This window comes from Podarcis filfolensis, assembly GCF_964270895.1.
Source record: "Podarcis filfolensis genome assembly, chromosome: 2".
NCBI classification, from domain to species: domain Eukaryota; kingdom Metazoa; phylum Chordata; class Lepidosauria; order Squamata; family Lacertidae; genus Podarcis; species Podarcis filfolensis.
Genome location: NC_139605.1, coordinates 68,638,540 through 68,655,011, shown reverse-complemented (window position 1 = coordinate 68,655,011; position 16,472 = coordinate 68,638,540). Strand labels below are relative to the sequence as shown.

At 43.2% G+C, this 16,472-nt stretch overlaps 1 protein-coding gene across 1 annotated transcript in view; it reads right to left on the bottom strand.

The window, feature by feature from the left end:
* Window positions 1–15,041, bottom strand: part of PDLIM4 (PDZ and LIM domain 4) — a 71,613-nt gene extending 56,572 nt beyond the window's left edge. The window contains exons 1-2 of the mRNA XM_083600166.1: window positions 14,564–15,041; window positions 152–303 (exon numbers count right to left, since the gene is read on the bottom strand). Coding sequence (XP_083456292.1) covers window positions 152–303; window positions 14,564–14,656 — 245 coding nt within the window. The 5' untranslated portion in view covers window positions 14,657–15,041. The remainder of the gene's footprint in view (window positions 1–151; window positions 304–14,563) is intronic.
* Window positions 15,042–16,472: the final 1,431 nt, after the last annotated feature.

Genomic DNA, 16,472 nt, shown 5'->3' with positions numbered 1-16,472 from the left:
CATTTAGGGTACTACACTTGGCACATTTGTGAGTGAGGTGCAAGCAGATGCATAATCCCACTGTCCAGCCACAGGTTCAGTACATACATTTTGGTGAATGTGTGCACAGACGTAGTGCATCAGCATGAAGAGGCAAGCACAGATAGTTTACCTGTTCACAGATAGGGTCAGCTGATCCAGGCAAGCTTTGATCTTGTTTTGTGCTTCTAGATGTGTCATGTTTTCTGTGCTCTCACCATTAATTGACAAGATGACATCACCTGGGCAAAGGCTGGCAAGGGCAGCTTTACTTCCAGGATTAATCTGCATGAGAAAGAAAAGTTTAATTACTATGAAGTTTTAATAGCGAGCGACTCAGATTTGTTCCTCAACATAAACTGCATGTGGAGAAAAAGCAGATGCAGGAAATTTATTGACTTTTATTCTTGTTGGGGTTGTGAGAGTAAAGAAAGCAGAGTAGAAACTGGTAGCACACTGTTTTTAGAGCTTCCCTGAGCAAGCAGCTTTGAACTGAGAGAGCCAGCAGAAAAGAACAGAGAAACCCACAGGAAAACTGCTGATCCATTACAAACGGCCAAAGTCTCTCTGCAATGATTTCCAGCTCATAAGGATTGTAACTAAGGTTAAAATGTATGGGCTTATTTCTTTCTCTTTAGAGTACCATATGTTATGTGGCCAGCATCATGCCTATTTCAAGTTAAACAGCTTGGTGAACTTAATCTCCATTGACAATAGTTCAGGTTAGAAGCTTGAAACCCAGGCCATAATTGTATGGCCAAGTATCACTGGAGAATCACTGGAGTCAATAAAGAGTGTTAAGGATGCTTATGGAATCTGCGTCTGCTGGATTTTTGAGATTTTACTGTACTGAATTAGGTTTCACCCAACAATGTTCTCATGCTCTTTGATCCTGTAGAGACTTCCAGCACCATGTATTCATGCTCCTTGTTTGCGAGAGCATCCAGCAGTTGCCATACAAGAGTCCACCAGTGCAGCAATTGTACTTCCACACAGTTCCATGGCCTGGTGAATAAGGACCATAGAGTAGTGGGAAGCCAATGTTGCATTATGGGGGAGGTGTGTACTAGCAGAGAGGTGATAAAGCATATTTTCTGTCCGATATGTAGCTGAAGACAGAGTATGTAGATGTTCAGGTTGGGCATTCCAGCACCAGACAACAGCCACAGGGATATAACTTGCACCTTGCTAACTTATTAGTGATATTCTGGGGGGAAATGTTACAATTGAGACTCATTCAGAAGCTAGATAAATCCAAGCTGAATTTTATACTGTGAGCAGACTGCAAATGCATTTGGCCCTTGGAAACCCCCATTTTTATTACCAAGGTTCACTGTTTTGTCACATGCTTCGGATCAGCTCATTCAGTTCAAGGGACAAATGAGAAATTGTTTCTATAATTGAAAGAAACAGTCAACATGGTGGCAACTATTCTAATAGCCTTCTGCCAGGGTGTTATCTTCCACAACAACTTTCCCTGACTGCTGTTCCAGTCATGCATGAAATATCATGCTGTTTATTAAATCTTTATCGCTTCCCCTCCTGCTGTTTTTGTATTAATGCCAAAATCTTGCAAATCTTGTAACTCCCTTTGAGGGAGGCTAATGACACATCCTGTAATTTGAATTTGTAGTTTGAATTTGAAAGAAAAATGGGGAGTGGATTCCACACTCCAAAATGAAATGAAGTTTTCCTTGAACCACTGGGTATCAGAACAAATAGTCTTCGTGCCCAAGATTAATCTATTATGATATAATGGAAGTAGATTAGTGGCCAATGAATTTGTGAATAATTTAACTCCATGTTTACCCTCTAGCTTTCTCCACAGTCATTCACAGCATCTGTTATTGCTTCCAAGCACAATTGCCATGTAAAGCTAGACTACTATGGTAATAATAATAATAATAAGAAGAATTTTATTATTTATACCCCACCCATCTGGCTGGGTTTCCCCAGTGTTATCTAATGACACATTTCTCTGGAGTTTTGGTTAATTATATCTTGCTGCGTTAAGAGATCATTCTTATTGCAATGACCATAATTCTGTTTCCTGAAGAGATGTGTAGCTTCTTTTAAATAAGCTGAGAATGATTTTCTTACAAATAAATAAGCACTTGCTGCTTAATATGGATCATAGATGAAAAAACTTTCACCACAGTCGTTTTTAGTTAATAGCTTGCTGTAACTATATATGACTTTTCTGTTAATTCACAGAAAGCCAGCAATAATTTAAAGTAACAGAACAAATAAACAACAAACAATAAAAGAGCAGAATTCTCTGAAGCAGGCTTTTCAGAAACGAATTGCATAGCACATGAATGATGTAAGATTGGAAACCTGTTTTCTTTAGGTTAGATGAGTGGTTGTTGTTTTTTTTACAAATGATTGAGGGTGCCATCACAAAACAAAATTAAGTATAAAACAGAGGTAGGGTCCGAGCCACAAAGCAAAAACCCAGCGTTTTCTGTTTGAATTTAGCAAACCCCTCAATCCACAGAAGGCAAGCTCCTTCCTTGTCCTTCAGGCCATTCCCCTCATCTCTCTTTCTTTCCCTCCCCCATTAACATCAGCACCCAAACGTGTGCAAGATTGGCACTGCAGAATTGTCCATTGGAACTGTGTCAGGTTAGGACTATAATCCTGCCCAAGATTAAAAAGCCTTTCTAACCATACCTTCAGGTACTCCTAAACTGACAATACTCTACAGGTCCTTTTCTGTGATGGCCCACCACCTCTGGAACTCTCCCCTCTTTAATAGCTCCCTCACTCCTTACATTTAGGAAGGCACTTAATGCTTTTTTAAAAAAATAAATAAATCAGGCTTTGGAACTCCCCAAGCTAATTCGGCTGCTATCTAATCTGCTATAGTTTTGGGTTGTCTGTTATATTCCTACTTTATATACACCTCAGCAGCTGGTATTTATTCAGCTTCTCAAGCTTTCTATTTCATAAAAAACACTCCCATGCAGCAACCCTGGAAGTATGTACTGACAGAGTCACTTTTCTATTCAGATGCTGTATTACATAACTTAACAATATTACACAGATGCTGTGTCATGAAACCTAAACATTCAATCTGCCCCTTCTAGCCATTGCCTTTTATTAAACCCCTTATAGGCTAGTTTCTTTCAGAACTGAGATGGTGGTGAGAGGAAGTTGATGAAATAGCTTATTGCTGACTTTTAAAGGATTAGATTTTTAAAAAGCATAAAAAAGAACACCTGTGTAGCAACATATTTTTATTAACCAAAGCACAAACACTAAAATGTCCCATAAAATGGTTTAAGTTTAGAATTGTCCCTAACTAGCAGTTCCTTAAGAAGGAAACCAGACAAAAACTGTACAGTGGTACCTCGGGTTACAGACGCTTCAGGTTACAGACGCTTCAAGTTACAGACTCCGCTAACCCAGAAATAGTACCTCAGGTTAAGAACTTTGCTTCAGGATGAGAACAGAAATCGTGCTCCGGCGGCACAGCGGCAGCGGGAGGCCCCATTAGCTACAGTGGTGCTTCAGGTTAAGAACAGTTTCAGGTTAAGAACGGACCTCCGGAATGAATTAAGCTCTTAACCTGAGGTACCACTGTATTAAAATAAGCATATGCTTTAAAGAAGATTCATTAACTGGGTTTCATTAAAACAACACAGAAGAGTTTGTTTTAGTGGATTGCAAATATCACTGACTGTTATTGATTACAATTGCCACAGGCAGTTTTGGCAAGAAGCAGATGAGTTGCAACTGACAATCATGCAAGTTTAACTCTCTTGGTATGGGGGTGGAAAACGTATGCAAGCCAAAGGAAGACTTAAGATGAACTTACATAATTCTGAATGAAGTGAGTCAGTGCATGACAGACACCTTCCTTTAGATGTTTCAGTTTGTTATTTGTTTTGTCTAGACTAGAAAAGTTTCTGAACTTGAAAGTTCTCTATTGTATTTTGCAGAGAGCCAAGCAAAGCAGGGCTATTTAACAGACAATGGTACCTTCATTTCTGCTTTCATTGCAGGACTGAAAGGGATGCCAGGCATCCTCCAGCCTAGTTCCTTGCTTTTCATCTGTTTGCGTGATTACTTTGGTTGGGTTGACACATGAGGGAAATGAAGTCATGACCTCCGAAGGTAAGATATACTGTTTGCATTTTCTCTGGTTTAGCATAGTGTTAGAGACTGAACTATGAATCAGAAAGAGCTTACAGTCTAGCTGACAGTCTAGCTGACAAAGGGTACCCAATCTGGATTGTAACCACAATGAGGGGCAAAGGGTACCCAATCTGGATTGTAACCACAATGAGGGGCAAAAGGTTAGAGCCACCTACTACCCCATTAGGGTTCCAGCATAGATCAAACCCTCCTAAACATGCTATTTACTGTTAAAATGGTGCTGTATGTAGTTTGGCTGCCAATGATAATACGATTTTCTGTGCTAATTATTGCTGTAAATTTTCTCTCTGCTTTTTGTCCTTGCAAAATATAGAAAAGAGTCCTGAGTAAATCCTATTTCAGTACAATGCATGGGTGGTATTTTATACTGGTTTGTTTGCAAACACCCTATGCTGTTCCAAAGGGTCCCTCAACTCCCAAGAATGTCTTTTTGCGGGGTGCATGAGGGTACAATGGTGGAAGGAGCCAGGAAAGCCTTACTGCATGAGTGGAGTTCTGCTTGCTCTTCTTTGAATCCAACCCAATGAGTGGCAAAGGAACACTAAATATTTCCAGTTAATTGTGCGAGCTTGGTAAAGGAAAGGCAAGAGTTAGGGTTGTGTTTTTGATTTTTTTCATAAGGTCTTGTAATCCCATTATCCCTCCAACCTTCTGAACGCTACTACCCACAACTTCTCTTCTAGCCATGAATGTGGGAGAACAGGATCAATGAGTGCCTTTGTGAGGGCTGCTTCCATCTGCTGATGTGTGGAGTGTTCAGCTCTGTCCCCTGGAGACTGACACATTTCCTTCACATTCACAGTATAAAGCTATCCCTCTCCAGAGATTGCAAGAGCCTGCTGCTAAAATGTATGGCTTTAGTTATGAATCTTGTTGCCAGCCAAGAAGAGCTGAGTTATCTCATGAGTGAGGAAAAGGGAAGCAGGGCACCACAGTGCTTGGCTTCCCCCATCCATGTCATCTTCTAATGGTAGAATTATATGTTTCGGTTACAGGAATCATATGGCTGTTGCCAAAAGCAGCAACCTTACAGCTCTTTCTCCCTCCTCCCCCGCAAACATTTAACAGTACAAAGCATATAATGTGCCAATCCCAACCCTCGAAAGCCAAGGGAATCAATTGGAGAATGGATAAAGAGACTCTCAGCTCAGTGACATCATGTCACACATTTTGTACCAAAGGTTATGGGAAAGATAGGAAGTGGAGACATAGGGCTGGTGTTTTTGAGGGCTAGTGGCAAGTATGAGGGCTGTAACCAGGGCTGGCCCAAGACATTTCAGCACCTCAGGCAACCCCAGAAGAGAGCTACCCCTCTCCCTGCCAGTGAAGAAGGAGTGAGTGAAGGTCAACATTAGGAACGGATTGGGGGAAAGAGAGGATGATCAACATTGGGATCTACTGGCCCTGGGTACCTTGCCACCTGAGACAATCGCCTCACTTGGCTCCATGCATTGGCCGCCCCTGACTGTTAGGGAATGCACAAACGTAGAGCATTTTCCTTTCTCAGTGGGCCTTCTCCTATTCAAGGATGAGACCTAGTGGGCCTATCTGGTGACTGTGACAACAGACAACAACGGCACCAGGAGTGCTTTATCTGTTCTAATCAGCACAAAGTCTCCTGGCTCCCCCCCCCCCAACTCAACCACAGATGCTCACACTTTCAAGTAAGGAGGTGACCTTTAGTAAAGCAGAGTAACAGTACAGACTCAGCAGAAGCAAAGTTGCTAATGCAGCCCAAGAGCTCCCACAAGACAAATGAGCCTAGCAGGAATGAGTCTGTTCTAGGAGCAAAAAGATCATGAACCAAGGGGACCAGGAGTTCAATGTAGCTGAGAACTTGTTACAAGAACTTTTCAAACCCATCTGCCAAGCTCAAAAGCCAAAGCAGGGGACCCTTACTTACAGGAATCTCTATTCCTATTGGAGTGTCTACCCTTTGTCAAGGTGGGTGCATGACGTAGCCACCCAGTGCTGAAAAAATATTTTTTAAAGAGAGCCCAAGAGGTACCACATGCACCCAGCCCAATAAAGCCATTGTGCTTATCTAATTAAAATAAACAAATCTCTCTCATTTGTGAATCATAAAATTAGGACCTCTTGATGCACTCACTCAGATATCTCTAACAATATAAATATATTTATATTCTTTGTGTATCAATTTATCACTGGCAATAATATATATATTTTTTATCTCTTAGTGCAATTTCTGTAATTCAGTTCACTGCCCTCTGTTTATTCCCTTTTAGAGCTTTTGCACACCAAATGGTTGAGTATGAAAACAATCCTTTTAAAACTGGATGTTGTCGTTTTTGCTTCTTTTGAATAAATATAAGCACAATAGCTGGACTGATCTGATTACTATACCAAGCTATTAAATTTACATATTGTAAATATACTTATGTGTTAGCAGCATCCCTGTTATAAACTGGGAACCTGATCCTATTCCCATTTTATTTCAGGTACAAGGTTTGGACTCAGTGACACTTTCTATTTTAAAATGTTTTGGGTTGTTTTTCTGTTGAAAATGTCAAATCATGACAGTCTACTTGAGAAATGGATGAAATGGTTTCAGGCCTTGGTTCAAAGTGGGAACCTTGATGTTTGCATATTATTTCCACAGAAACTTGGAGCACCTGCGTCAGGAGAACAATAGTTTAAAAAACTGATGTCATTACATTAACATTGTAAAAGTTCTGTAAATCCCCTCCACTAGGCTGAATGTGTTTTGTTTTGTCCAGCTTGGCAAAGCTTGAATGTTTAGGGTGTGTGAGGTTTATTTTGTTAAGCTTCCACCAAGGTCAAACCTTGAAGGAATGGAACAACATGAATCATTCCTTCCGTCTGATTTCCTATCCCAGATTATCAGTGGGACTGATTAATTAAAGTAATTCATTTTATGCACAAAGTCAAGATTATCTTAGTTTTCTGTGGGTGGAAAGCACTATCAAGTGCATAAGGTAAGGGTAGTTCATAATGATGTTCAAAAGCAGGGAAATTTAAAACTGAGTCATAAAGACCCGCACGTTGCTACTTAAGAAATAGAACTGAATTTTCTACAGTAAATCCAAAAACTAGTAATTTATCAGGAGCCAACCACTGTTAAATAGAGGAAATAATAACCACTAATGCAGCTACACCATTTTTGTTGAGAAACACCACCCATGCTGTATTGCATGATTAAATTATACACATGGATTACATGATAGTGCACAAGTAGATCTATAAGCATATTCCAGCCATAAGACACAAAGGCTTCTTTTGTGATCTCTACAACCATAGCAGGCGCTGTAACTCTCCAACAGTTTGACTTCCCCCTGAAAGGGCACTTTTCCATTCTCCCCCAAGACAGATGGATGCCAGCCAACCAATATTTTCCTTGCTTCAAATTAACACTCAAAAACTACATTTGCTCTGGTGTATATATCTGTAACGTTTTATGACATTGATAGTTGTTGGCACATGTTCCCAACCTAAACACAAATGACTGTGATATTCATGAGCTGGAAACATCTCCCTTTAACACAGGGGTTGCCAATGTGGTGCTCATGGGCATCAGTGTGCCCACCAATACCTCCTATGATACCCATGAAAGGTTTCAATAAACATTCCCTCAAAAATCCACATGCTTGGACTTCCTGCTCAGCTCCTGTTTGCATTAGTTCAGCTCCCTTAAACATGATCACATTTCATGGCTGCCAGGTTTGAACATTCATCCTACCATCTCCTCTGGCAGTGGCTGATGTAGGCACATTTTCCCCAATGATGGCGAAGGGCAAACCTGCATTATTTTATGGTTCTGTCTCTTTTTGTGCTTTCTTTGATGAAGCAGCCATTACACTATGCCGCCATGACAGCCATGTTTGTGCTATGTCATGTAGTGGGGGTGGGACCAGGGAGGCCACGGCCCCGGGCGCAAATTTATGAGGGGCGCAACCAGGCACCTCCACAACAGGCTCCCACATTGAGGCCAGAGCTGTAGGGAGGCAAGCCACACCTGGGCCAGGCCTTTGGTGCTGGGCAGTGGCAGTGCCTCCTCATGGCTGGCAGAGGGACAACTGCATGTGTGCCACCACCAACCACAGAAGAGGCAGGAAGGAAGAGGAAGGCGGGAAAGCTATGCCAGAGCCACGTGTGTTGCCCAGAGCACCTAGCTGCAAGGACAGGAGGTCAAGGCGACACAGCATTGCTATTGGCTTCGCGTTTTCTGCCTTATTTCTGCTCCCAGGTTGGGGCTAGTTTGCAAGGAGAGGCTCCCTTGATTAGATGCTGGCCAGCAAATGGACTGATTGCTGCCCAGTCCACCAGGGTGTCAGGGAGCCGACAGCGAGAGCAGGTTGTTCATAAGTCAGAGAAAGAGAAACACTTGAACAAAGAACACACAGAAGGCAATTCTGTCCTAACGAAGCAGTTGTTCAGTGGGGCACAGCAAGCTGTCAGCGGAGAAACTGCCAGAGTGGCCTTGAGGGAGAACTGCAGGTTCCATCTTCTCTCTGTCATCACTATCAGCACCTACATCAAAACTGGGAACCTCCTCACCCTGTCCTGTCTCTTTGCTATCCCTCAAGCACTCTGCTTCTAGCAGATCCCTGCCTGTCCTCTCCTCTGAGGTGAGACCAGAGTCCCACTACTAGTCTGCAGGCTCGAAATCCTCTTCCTCTGTGCCTTCCCTGTGAGGCTCTTGGTTGAGTGGATTCCACCACTCTTCCTCATCCAGCCAGTTCTTAACACAGGGGGATGCAACACTTGCCCCGCCCCAGGCTCCAGCTACCCACTCTACGCCCCTGACACCATCCCCCAATGGCAGCAACTTTGTGACTAGCCCTTTGTCCAAATTCCAGATGTGCCCACTGGCCCAAAATTTTCACAGTGCCTGGTTAGTGGGGCTTAATTCTGAGTAAACATTTATAGGATTGCTCTGTAAGGCTGTGGTCCAATGCACATTTGTTGGGGAATAAACCTCACAACACAGTGAGACTGATTTCTGAGTGAACCTGAACAGGATCACACTTAAAACGGCTTAAGAATAGGTTATCTGGTGGTTCTCTGGATATGATAAATTCCATTAAGACCAAAGGGTGGCAGAGAGCTAGCAAACATTTTTTAAATAAACAAAAAGTGTTGATGCCTAGAGACCAATTGCTTTCCCTCTGGGCATATCTATTATGTGCTTGTTTAACAGATGTCTGTATTATTTTACTCACTCCTCATCAGTACCTTGTCACATGTTCCTTGCCTGCTACTACTCAAGGTCTGTGTTATTAAAATCCCCCCATTAAAATAATGGGATTTGGGGAAAACCTATCTAAATTAAGAAGAATATATAGAGTTTTGCAGCCAAATATATTCAAATTGACTGTAACAATTACAAATAGAATAGTTTTGAAAAATTATTCATTTGCCTGTCTTTGACATTTTGTTTTAGGATTGCTGGATGTGATTCCCATTTACTGCAGCGACTTCTTCCAGACTGAATGCAGCTACAGAGAATGAATTTTGCAGGCTGCATTGGGGGAAACACCTTTTAGCAGCTGTTTCTCCTTGCAATGTATGTGACAGCTTTATGAGCCATTATGTATACCTATCCCAAACACAAAATGGCTACAAAAGTGGTATAAAAAAGGCAAGTTATCTATTTGACTTCAAAGAAAAATGTTCAGTCCTTTAAGACACACCCAAGATTCAAAGTTCACAAACTTTTGCAATGAAAAGACAAAGGAGGTCAGTATTTTTGACACAACAAATACCCAAAATGGAATGGTCTAAATAGCATAGTACCATGTTTGCTAACTCATTTACCAAGTTCTGTATTTTTGTGATAAAATGCTGTTTTAATACTAAAAAAAAAATCCTCACTGCTTTGTAATATATATAAGACTTTTACATATCCATTTTTCAAGGCAGCCTGAAGAAGAAATGGGTAACAACTTATTGTAGGATTACTTTATATTTCAATTTGAGATTAAATGTTCCCTATGTCTCTGGGACAGTAGCTGATGCTCTATATTAGGAAAAGAGCTTGGGATGTGTTGAATAGCTTAGCTTTAGCAGTGTAAACATTTTGTTGTTGGGGGAGGAGGATTCAAAGTTAATTTTTATTAACTACTAAAATGGTCATAATCTCCGGTGAAGTTGCTTCAAAAGGCCTCTCTGAAAGGCAAAATGCAGCCCTACTCTTTAATTACTAACCATTGGGTTAAATCATAGCAAGGTTAACTTTGTATTAACAAGCCTGTACCACACAACGTGCCAAATTCTGCACTGTCTCCTCTCCCTGAAACTCAGTTTATGAAAACAAGATTTCAAAAGTGTTGCTGCAGGCGGAATCTAGTGCGACACTGGAAAGCTGCTGGCCAGGTGGTCACATGTCATGTGCTTTGTGTTTCCAGGTGAATAAGAAATAGTACCTCAATTGTTTTCTTATCACATGAGATTATTGTACTGATTCCCTTTCTCAAGCTGAGGTGGGGAAGAGACTTTCAAATATAAAGCTCGGTTATTTTAAACAGATGATTTGTTTTGTATTCCAAAGCACTGTTGTTTTTCTCCTTAGGGGAAAAAAAAGAGTGCTAGGATTTGAAAAAGATGGCATGACTCCAGCCATGACTATAGCCACCACAATGTAAAGTCTGCCCAGGTTCCTTGCATAGCTTGCAGTAGGCCTACAAGAAAAATCTTTACAACTACCCAACCATTTGGCACCCTCCTAAATAGTAAGGGAGCATCCCTCCATGCTTAACAGAAGTTGAACAAGCTTTGATCTGATTAACAGGACTGGCAGGTCCTGTTGATCACTGACTGGCAAGATGGCTCATGATGGATAGCTCGGTCAGTAGAGCAGGAGGCTCTTAATCTCTGGGTCATGGGTTTGAGCTCCATGTTTGACAAAAGATTCTGGCATTGCAGGGGATTGGACTAGATGACCCTCATGATATCTTCCATCTCTACAATTCTATTGCAGTCATACTTCAGGTTAAAGTTGCTTCAGGTTGAGCGTTTTCAGGTTATGCTCTGCAGAGACCCAGAAGTAATGGAATGCATTACTTCCAGGTTTTGCCGCTCGCGCATGCACAGACGCTCAAAATGATGTCACGCGCATGTGCAGAAGCGGTGAATTGCGACCTGCAAACGCAGATTGCATTCCGCTCTGGATGTGAACGGGGCTCCGGAACAGATCCCATTTGCATCCAGAGGTACCACTGTATTCTATGGCTCATTCCGTTTCAAAGTGCTCCAAGCTGCCCTTTTGTTCTCATTAGCCCCAGCTCTTTTGACATCACCTGCTGCTGGTCTTATCACATGAATTTCTATCCTCCAGCACAGCGAAATCACCTTTGAGATAAGTTCAGGTGTCTAAAAGCTTCTTGCTTTGAAGGCCTCCCTTGAGCTTTTCTTCTCATTAGATCTGGCTGAGAACCAGCTTCAGTCTCCTCCTACCTGAAATCTTCAGCTCTCAGAAATTTCATTCATATTCTGTTCCTCTCTCATCTCATCTTCAGGCCAATATGCCTAGGAACATCTGGTTGGCCTCTGTGACACTAGGATGCTGGACTCACATGTGGCCTCAACAATAAAACTAAGGAATATTTCTGGCACCTATGACCCCCATACTTCTGTAACATCACAACAGTTCAGTTCAGGAGGCAAAAGTTGGTCAGTGGCTGGCAACTACAGTAGCTCAATAGAAACTTCATATTTAGAAGTACGGAATGCTGGATCCTGGGCAGAAATGATAGATATCCCCCATCAGCTTGCAAATTTTCATATCACAGATTTATATGAACCCTGGTCTGATCTAGCAATTCATATCTTACTTTTTAGCTTCCTTAATATCTGTGGAAAACTCAGTCTGACAGGTATTGGTTAGCCTGGCTGTACCTTTTCTTTCTTCTCCCAGCAAGCCCTGTTACATTTTCCCCTTGAAAACTGACAACAAATACATATTCACTGCTTTTAAAATACCATTATAGTAGGCACCAGGAATGGCTTGCAGAAAGAGTCAAACAGGGAATTAATTAGCTGGAGTGGGTGGGAGGAGTGCGTGAAGGATGCTGGTTGAAGGGGGGGTTACACTTTGCATTTTTATGTAGGAACATAAGTAGAGCCTGATGGATCAGGCCCACCCAGTCCAGCATCCTAGTGTCACAGAGGCCAACCAGATGGCTATAAGAAAACATGCAAGCAGGCCATTTGGTTTGTGAGTGGTGTATATGTGAAAAGGACAAATGTAAGAGCAAAAGAGAAAACTACATCCACAAATTTGCATGGGTCTCTATTTATGTATTTCAAATTTGAACCACTGAAAATATTTACAGCATTTTGAATTGACATTTGCATCCAGAGCCTATGCATTGTTTACTCAGAAATGTATTTAACTCTGTTTAAAGGGGTTTACTTCCAAGAAAGTGTGTATAGGATTGCAGTCATTGTGTGGGGGACGGGGGAGAGGGAAAGAATCAGATGCTCTCTAGTATCTAAATATATGGTTTCTGTTAGAGGCATGTTTTGAAGTAGGCACTTCAAAAATTCCAAGAGAGTAGGACACCTTGCCAGTTACTGGACTCCTGTTGGAAACAGTTTCCTCATTTCTTAAAACCACTGTTTCCCTGTGGTACATTCTCTTGCTTCATGAAGATCAATAAGTGTACATATATCCATATCTGGGAGAGGGATTTTTGATTTACTGAACTGTGGGCCAAACACAGGACATTTTTCATTATAACAAAGCAAAAAAATTAAAATAAATGCCATTTTCACAAGGAAATCCAGAGATCTTGTATGGAGCAAAAGAACCAGGAATACTTCAGGACAGGATCTCCAATATATAATGCCACAATCCTAAAGGTAAGTATTACATTGATAGCTCAGGAGCAGCTGTGCCAGAACAGAACATAGTAGGAATAGGGCCATGCTATCTACAGTACCCAGATGTGGATGTTTTCACAGTGGCCAAACTGACTGAAGTGTAATGCTGCCTTGGGATAAATAAAATTAAATGGTGAAATAACTATCCCTACCCGTTTTTACATTATACAATGTCAGACCTGCGTTTTTCTGAAACACTTCTAGAAATCAAACATTCTGATCAGTAGGCGCTTTATTGGCATTTCAAGCCACCCTTCAATCATATTCTTTGGGTGGTTAATAGTTAGTAATGGTTATTATACATATGAGTCCAGAATTATCCTAAGCTTGTTTCTCAGACATTTTAGGACGCTGCACTGTTGCATGCTTAGGACTGTAAGCTGAGGTGAACAGTCCAACCCAAAACAAGTTAACTTCATAGCTAAGACCCACGACTGTCAGGAAAACTTACGGTTCTTCCCAGTCAACATGAATGGGATCAGCTTGTTTAAACCAGATATGAAATCATGCACCCCAGGTATAATTTCAGGAGAGCCATTCCTGATAAATGACTGGTCCAAGGATTGCCTTGCCTACACAGCGCTCGAAAATGCTGAGACCCAAGCAGAAAAGAGATAAACAGCAGATAAACCCAATCGCTTCAAAGGCTGGAGGTTCCCTGCTCCGCGCTGACGCTCCGCATTCATTGGTGGGCCAAACACAACACCCAGTCAGACCACTTGGTGCAAACTCTTTCACTTGCTTCCCTGGAACAGCCCGCTAGTTAGAAGAAGCAGCCCATCGCTGTTAAAGGAGAACATCTTTTTCTGGTCCGCTCAGCAGCCCGCTCTTGTTTTTAAAGATCCACGGTTCCAGGTTCTCCTTCTCCTTTAAATCTAAGTCGCTACGCAGCTTTGCTTAGCACACACTCCGATCCCAGATAATATCCCTCTTCTCCACTTACAGCACCGGAGAGGAAACTCCTGAGTTTTGAAACCAAAGCAGCTGGGCAAAACCAGCCTCCTGCCTCAGCACCCCTGAAGGCGGGTCTTGATCCTGCCTCCTCCGTCGTCTTAAGTTTTCACAAGCCATGCCACCCTCCCGCATCCAGCAGCTACGAGCGGAACTCGAGGCGCGCAACAAGTGCCTCGGCGGGGAGCGATGCTCCGCGGAGCGCTTGGCGTCCCTGGAATGCCGCCTTTGTTGCTGCTGCTACTCCCCACCGCGACCCAGTTGCCTCAGAGGCTTCGGGGCACCGTCGTCTCCCCACCCCGCGTCGGTTGAGAGCCCAATGGCGCAAAAGGCTTGCTGCTTTCCCTTTCCTCACGCGCTGCCCAAACTGACCGAGTTCCTCGCCTCGCGGCGCGCAGGTCGTCGTCCTCTCAGAAAGCAGCCCAGCCGAGCCCAGCGCGGGTCAGGGCATGGTGACAGCCTCACGCCGGCCGGTGCCTGAGGCGCTTCTCAAGACAGCAGCCAGCCAGCCCCCCCCCCCCCCCCCGCGAAGAAAACGAAAGGGAGGCGGTTTCTCCCTCGGGAGACTTACCCTGGAAATGGTCAGCGGGGTGCTGAAGTCCTTGCCCCCGACCAGCCGGAAGCCCCACGGCGAAGGGCCGCTCAGAGCCACTGTCTGGGGCATGGCGGGGCGCCTCAGTTCGAGAGAGAAAGCGAGCGAGAGAGAGGCTGAAGCCTGAGAGGGGAAAGCGGCGCCTGCTCCGCTCACTCTCCGCTCGCTTCTCCCAAACTCGGCTGCTTTCTAATCCACTTAAAGCGACTGCTAATCTCCGGTCCGGCCTGACGTCTCTCTGTTCCTCCACCTCGGGGAGAAGAGGAGGAGGAGGAGGAGGCGGGAGAGGAGAGGCGGGGAGAGGCGGGTCGCTTGGCGCGCAGGGCGGTCGGGGCTTCGGAGTCCGATGGGTCGCTCTCAGGTGTCCTCAGGATGACCCTCCCGCTCCAAGGAGCCCTGTTGGAGAAGCTGGAGAACTTCTCTCTCTCAGGCTTTCTAGTCAGAGCTAGAAAGAGCTAACTGTAGGAGTTAGATAGCAACACACACAAGCCCTTCCTACCTGTTGTTTTCTCACCAAGGACTAGTGGGTTGCTCACCAGTTCTCGAATTACACAGAAGAAGAAATGAGCAGCCTGGGCTATGTATATAGAACATTTCTTAGCTTCACCTTTCATGGAAAACATTCCCCAGGGGCCTACAAAAGTGTGATTAAAACTATCTTCAGGACAGATAAATGCTGGATAAAACCACCCGAAAGCATACAGTGAGGGAGTGTCGGACTAAAAACATAAAACGAAGGAGCAGAGCCAGGGAAAATTCTAACGAAAAGGGCTTCTAAAATAACTTGGCAAACAGTAGCTCACCTGCTGTCAAAAGAGAGAGAGAGATTATAATAGGGGCTGGGTCCTAAAGCCAAGGCCTAAACCCCACAGGTGTCCCCATCTGCTTTGTGAATACATAAAGCACCTCTGCTAAAGGAGGTACTTGGATAAAGTAATAAAATCCACAAGCCCCATCCCCTAACCAGCACCCCCAAATTAGCCATATCATAGACTTCTAAAAACAATAGCGTCACTTCCCCCACTTGTGTGCAAAGACCTATTTCTGATTAGTTGTCTACTTGCAAAATAAGGAGTTTTGTGTGACATGCCTTTTCACCTGCCTCTTGGAATGTAGCATAATTGAAGAAGGTCATGAAAAGTCTATGCCAGTGCACCATGCACATTTTTGGCAGGTTGGGAATCACCGTGTCTAGGGCACAGAACCAAAACCCAAAGACATGGAGATTCCTTAGATGCCCTCTTGTTTCAACCACATGCTGACATTGCATGTGTGGACAGGAGAATATGCATGCAAACCTGTTCCCTGCAAGCACATAGACTTGTAGGCTTGTCTTCACTGGTGGCTGTTGTGCAAATAATTGATAAGGTGCCAAATGCTCCTGCAACCCAACTCTGTGAGAAAGCAAAGGCAGAGAGAGAGAGAATAAAATAGAATACGTGATTACCTTCTTCTGAACATTGTCTTGGTGAGTTAAATAATTCCTGGCACCTGTAACTACAATTAGCAGGAATCATGGAAGTAACCTGCATGGAAATTATGGAAAGGAAATACATCAGCATGCCAGTGAAGTGGAAAACCCCTCATTTTCCAGTAAAGGCAGGAACAGGAAAGTCATTCTTGCAAGGAAGTCTAAACAAAATTGCCTTTGTTTGAAACATGATTCTATGAAAATGGACTCGGAGAGAGACACAGACACACACAGAGAACCCGATATACCAAGAGATCTACTACTGAGAACTTGTTCAGGCACAGGTGTGCAAAACTGGACTTTCTTCATATCTGCTCATTTGATTTTTATCAGATTCTGCACACTTTCAGCTTGCTTGTATCAAATGTTTTAATGCAATTTCCAAACATATATAGTCATGCATTGAGGAACCTCATA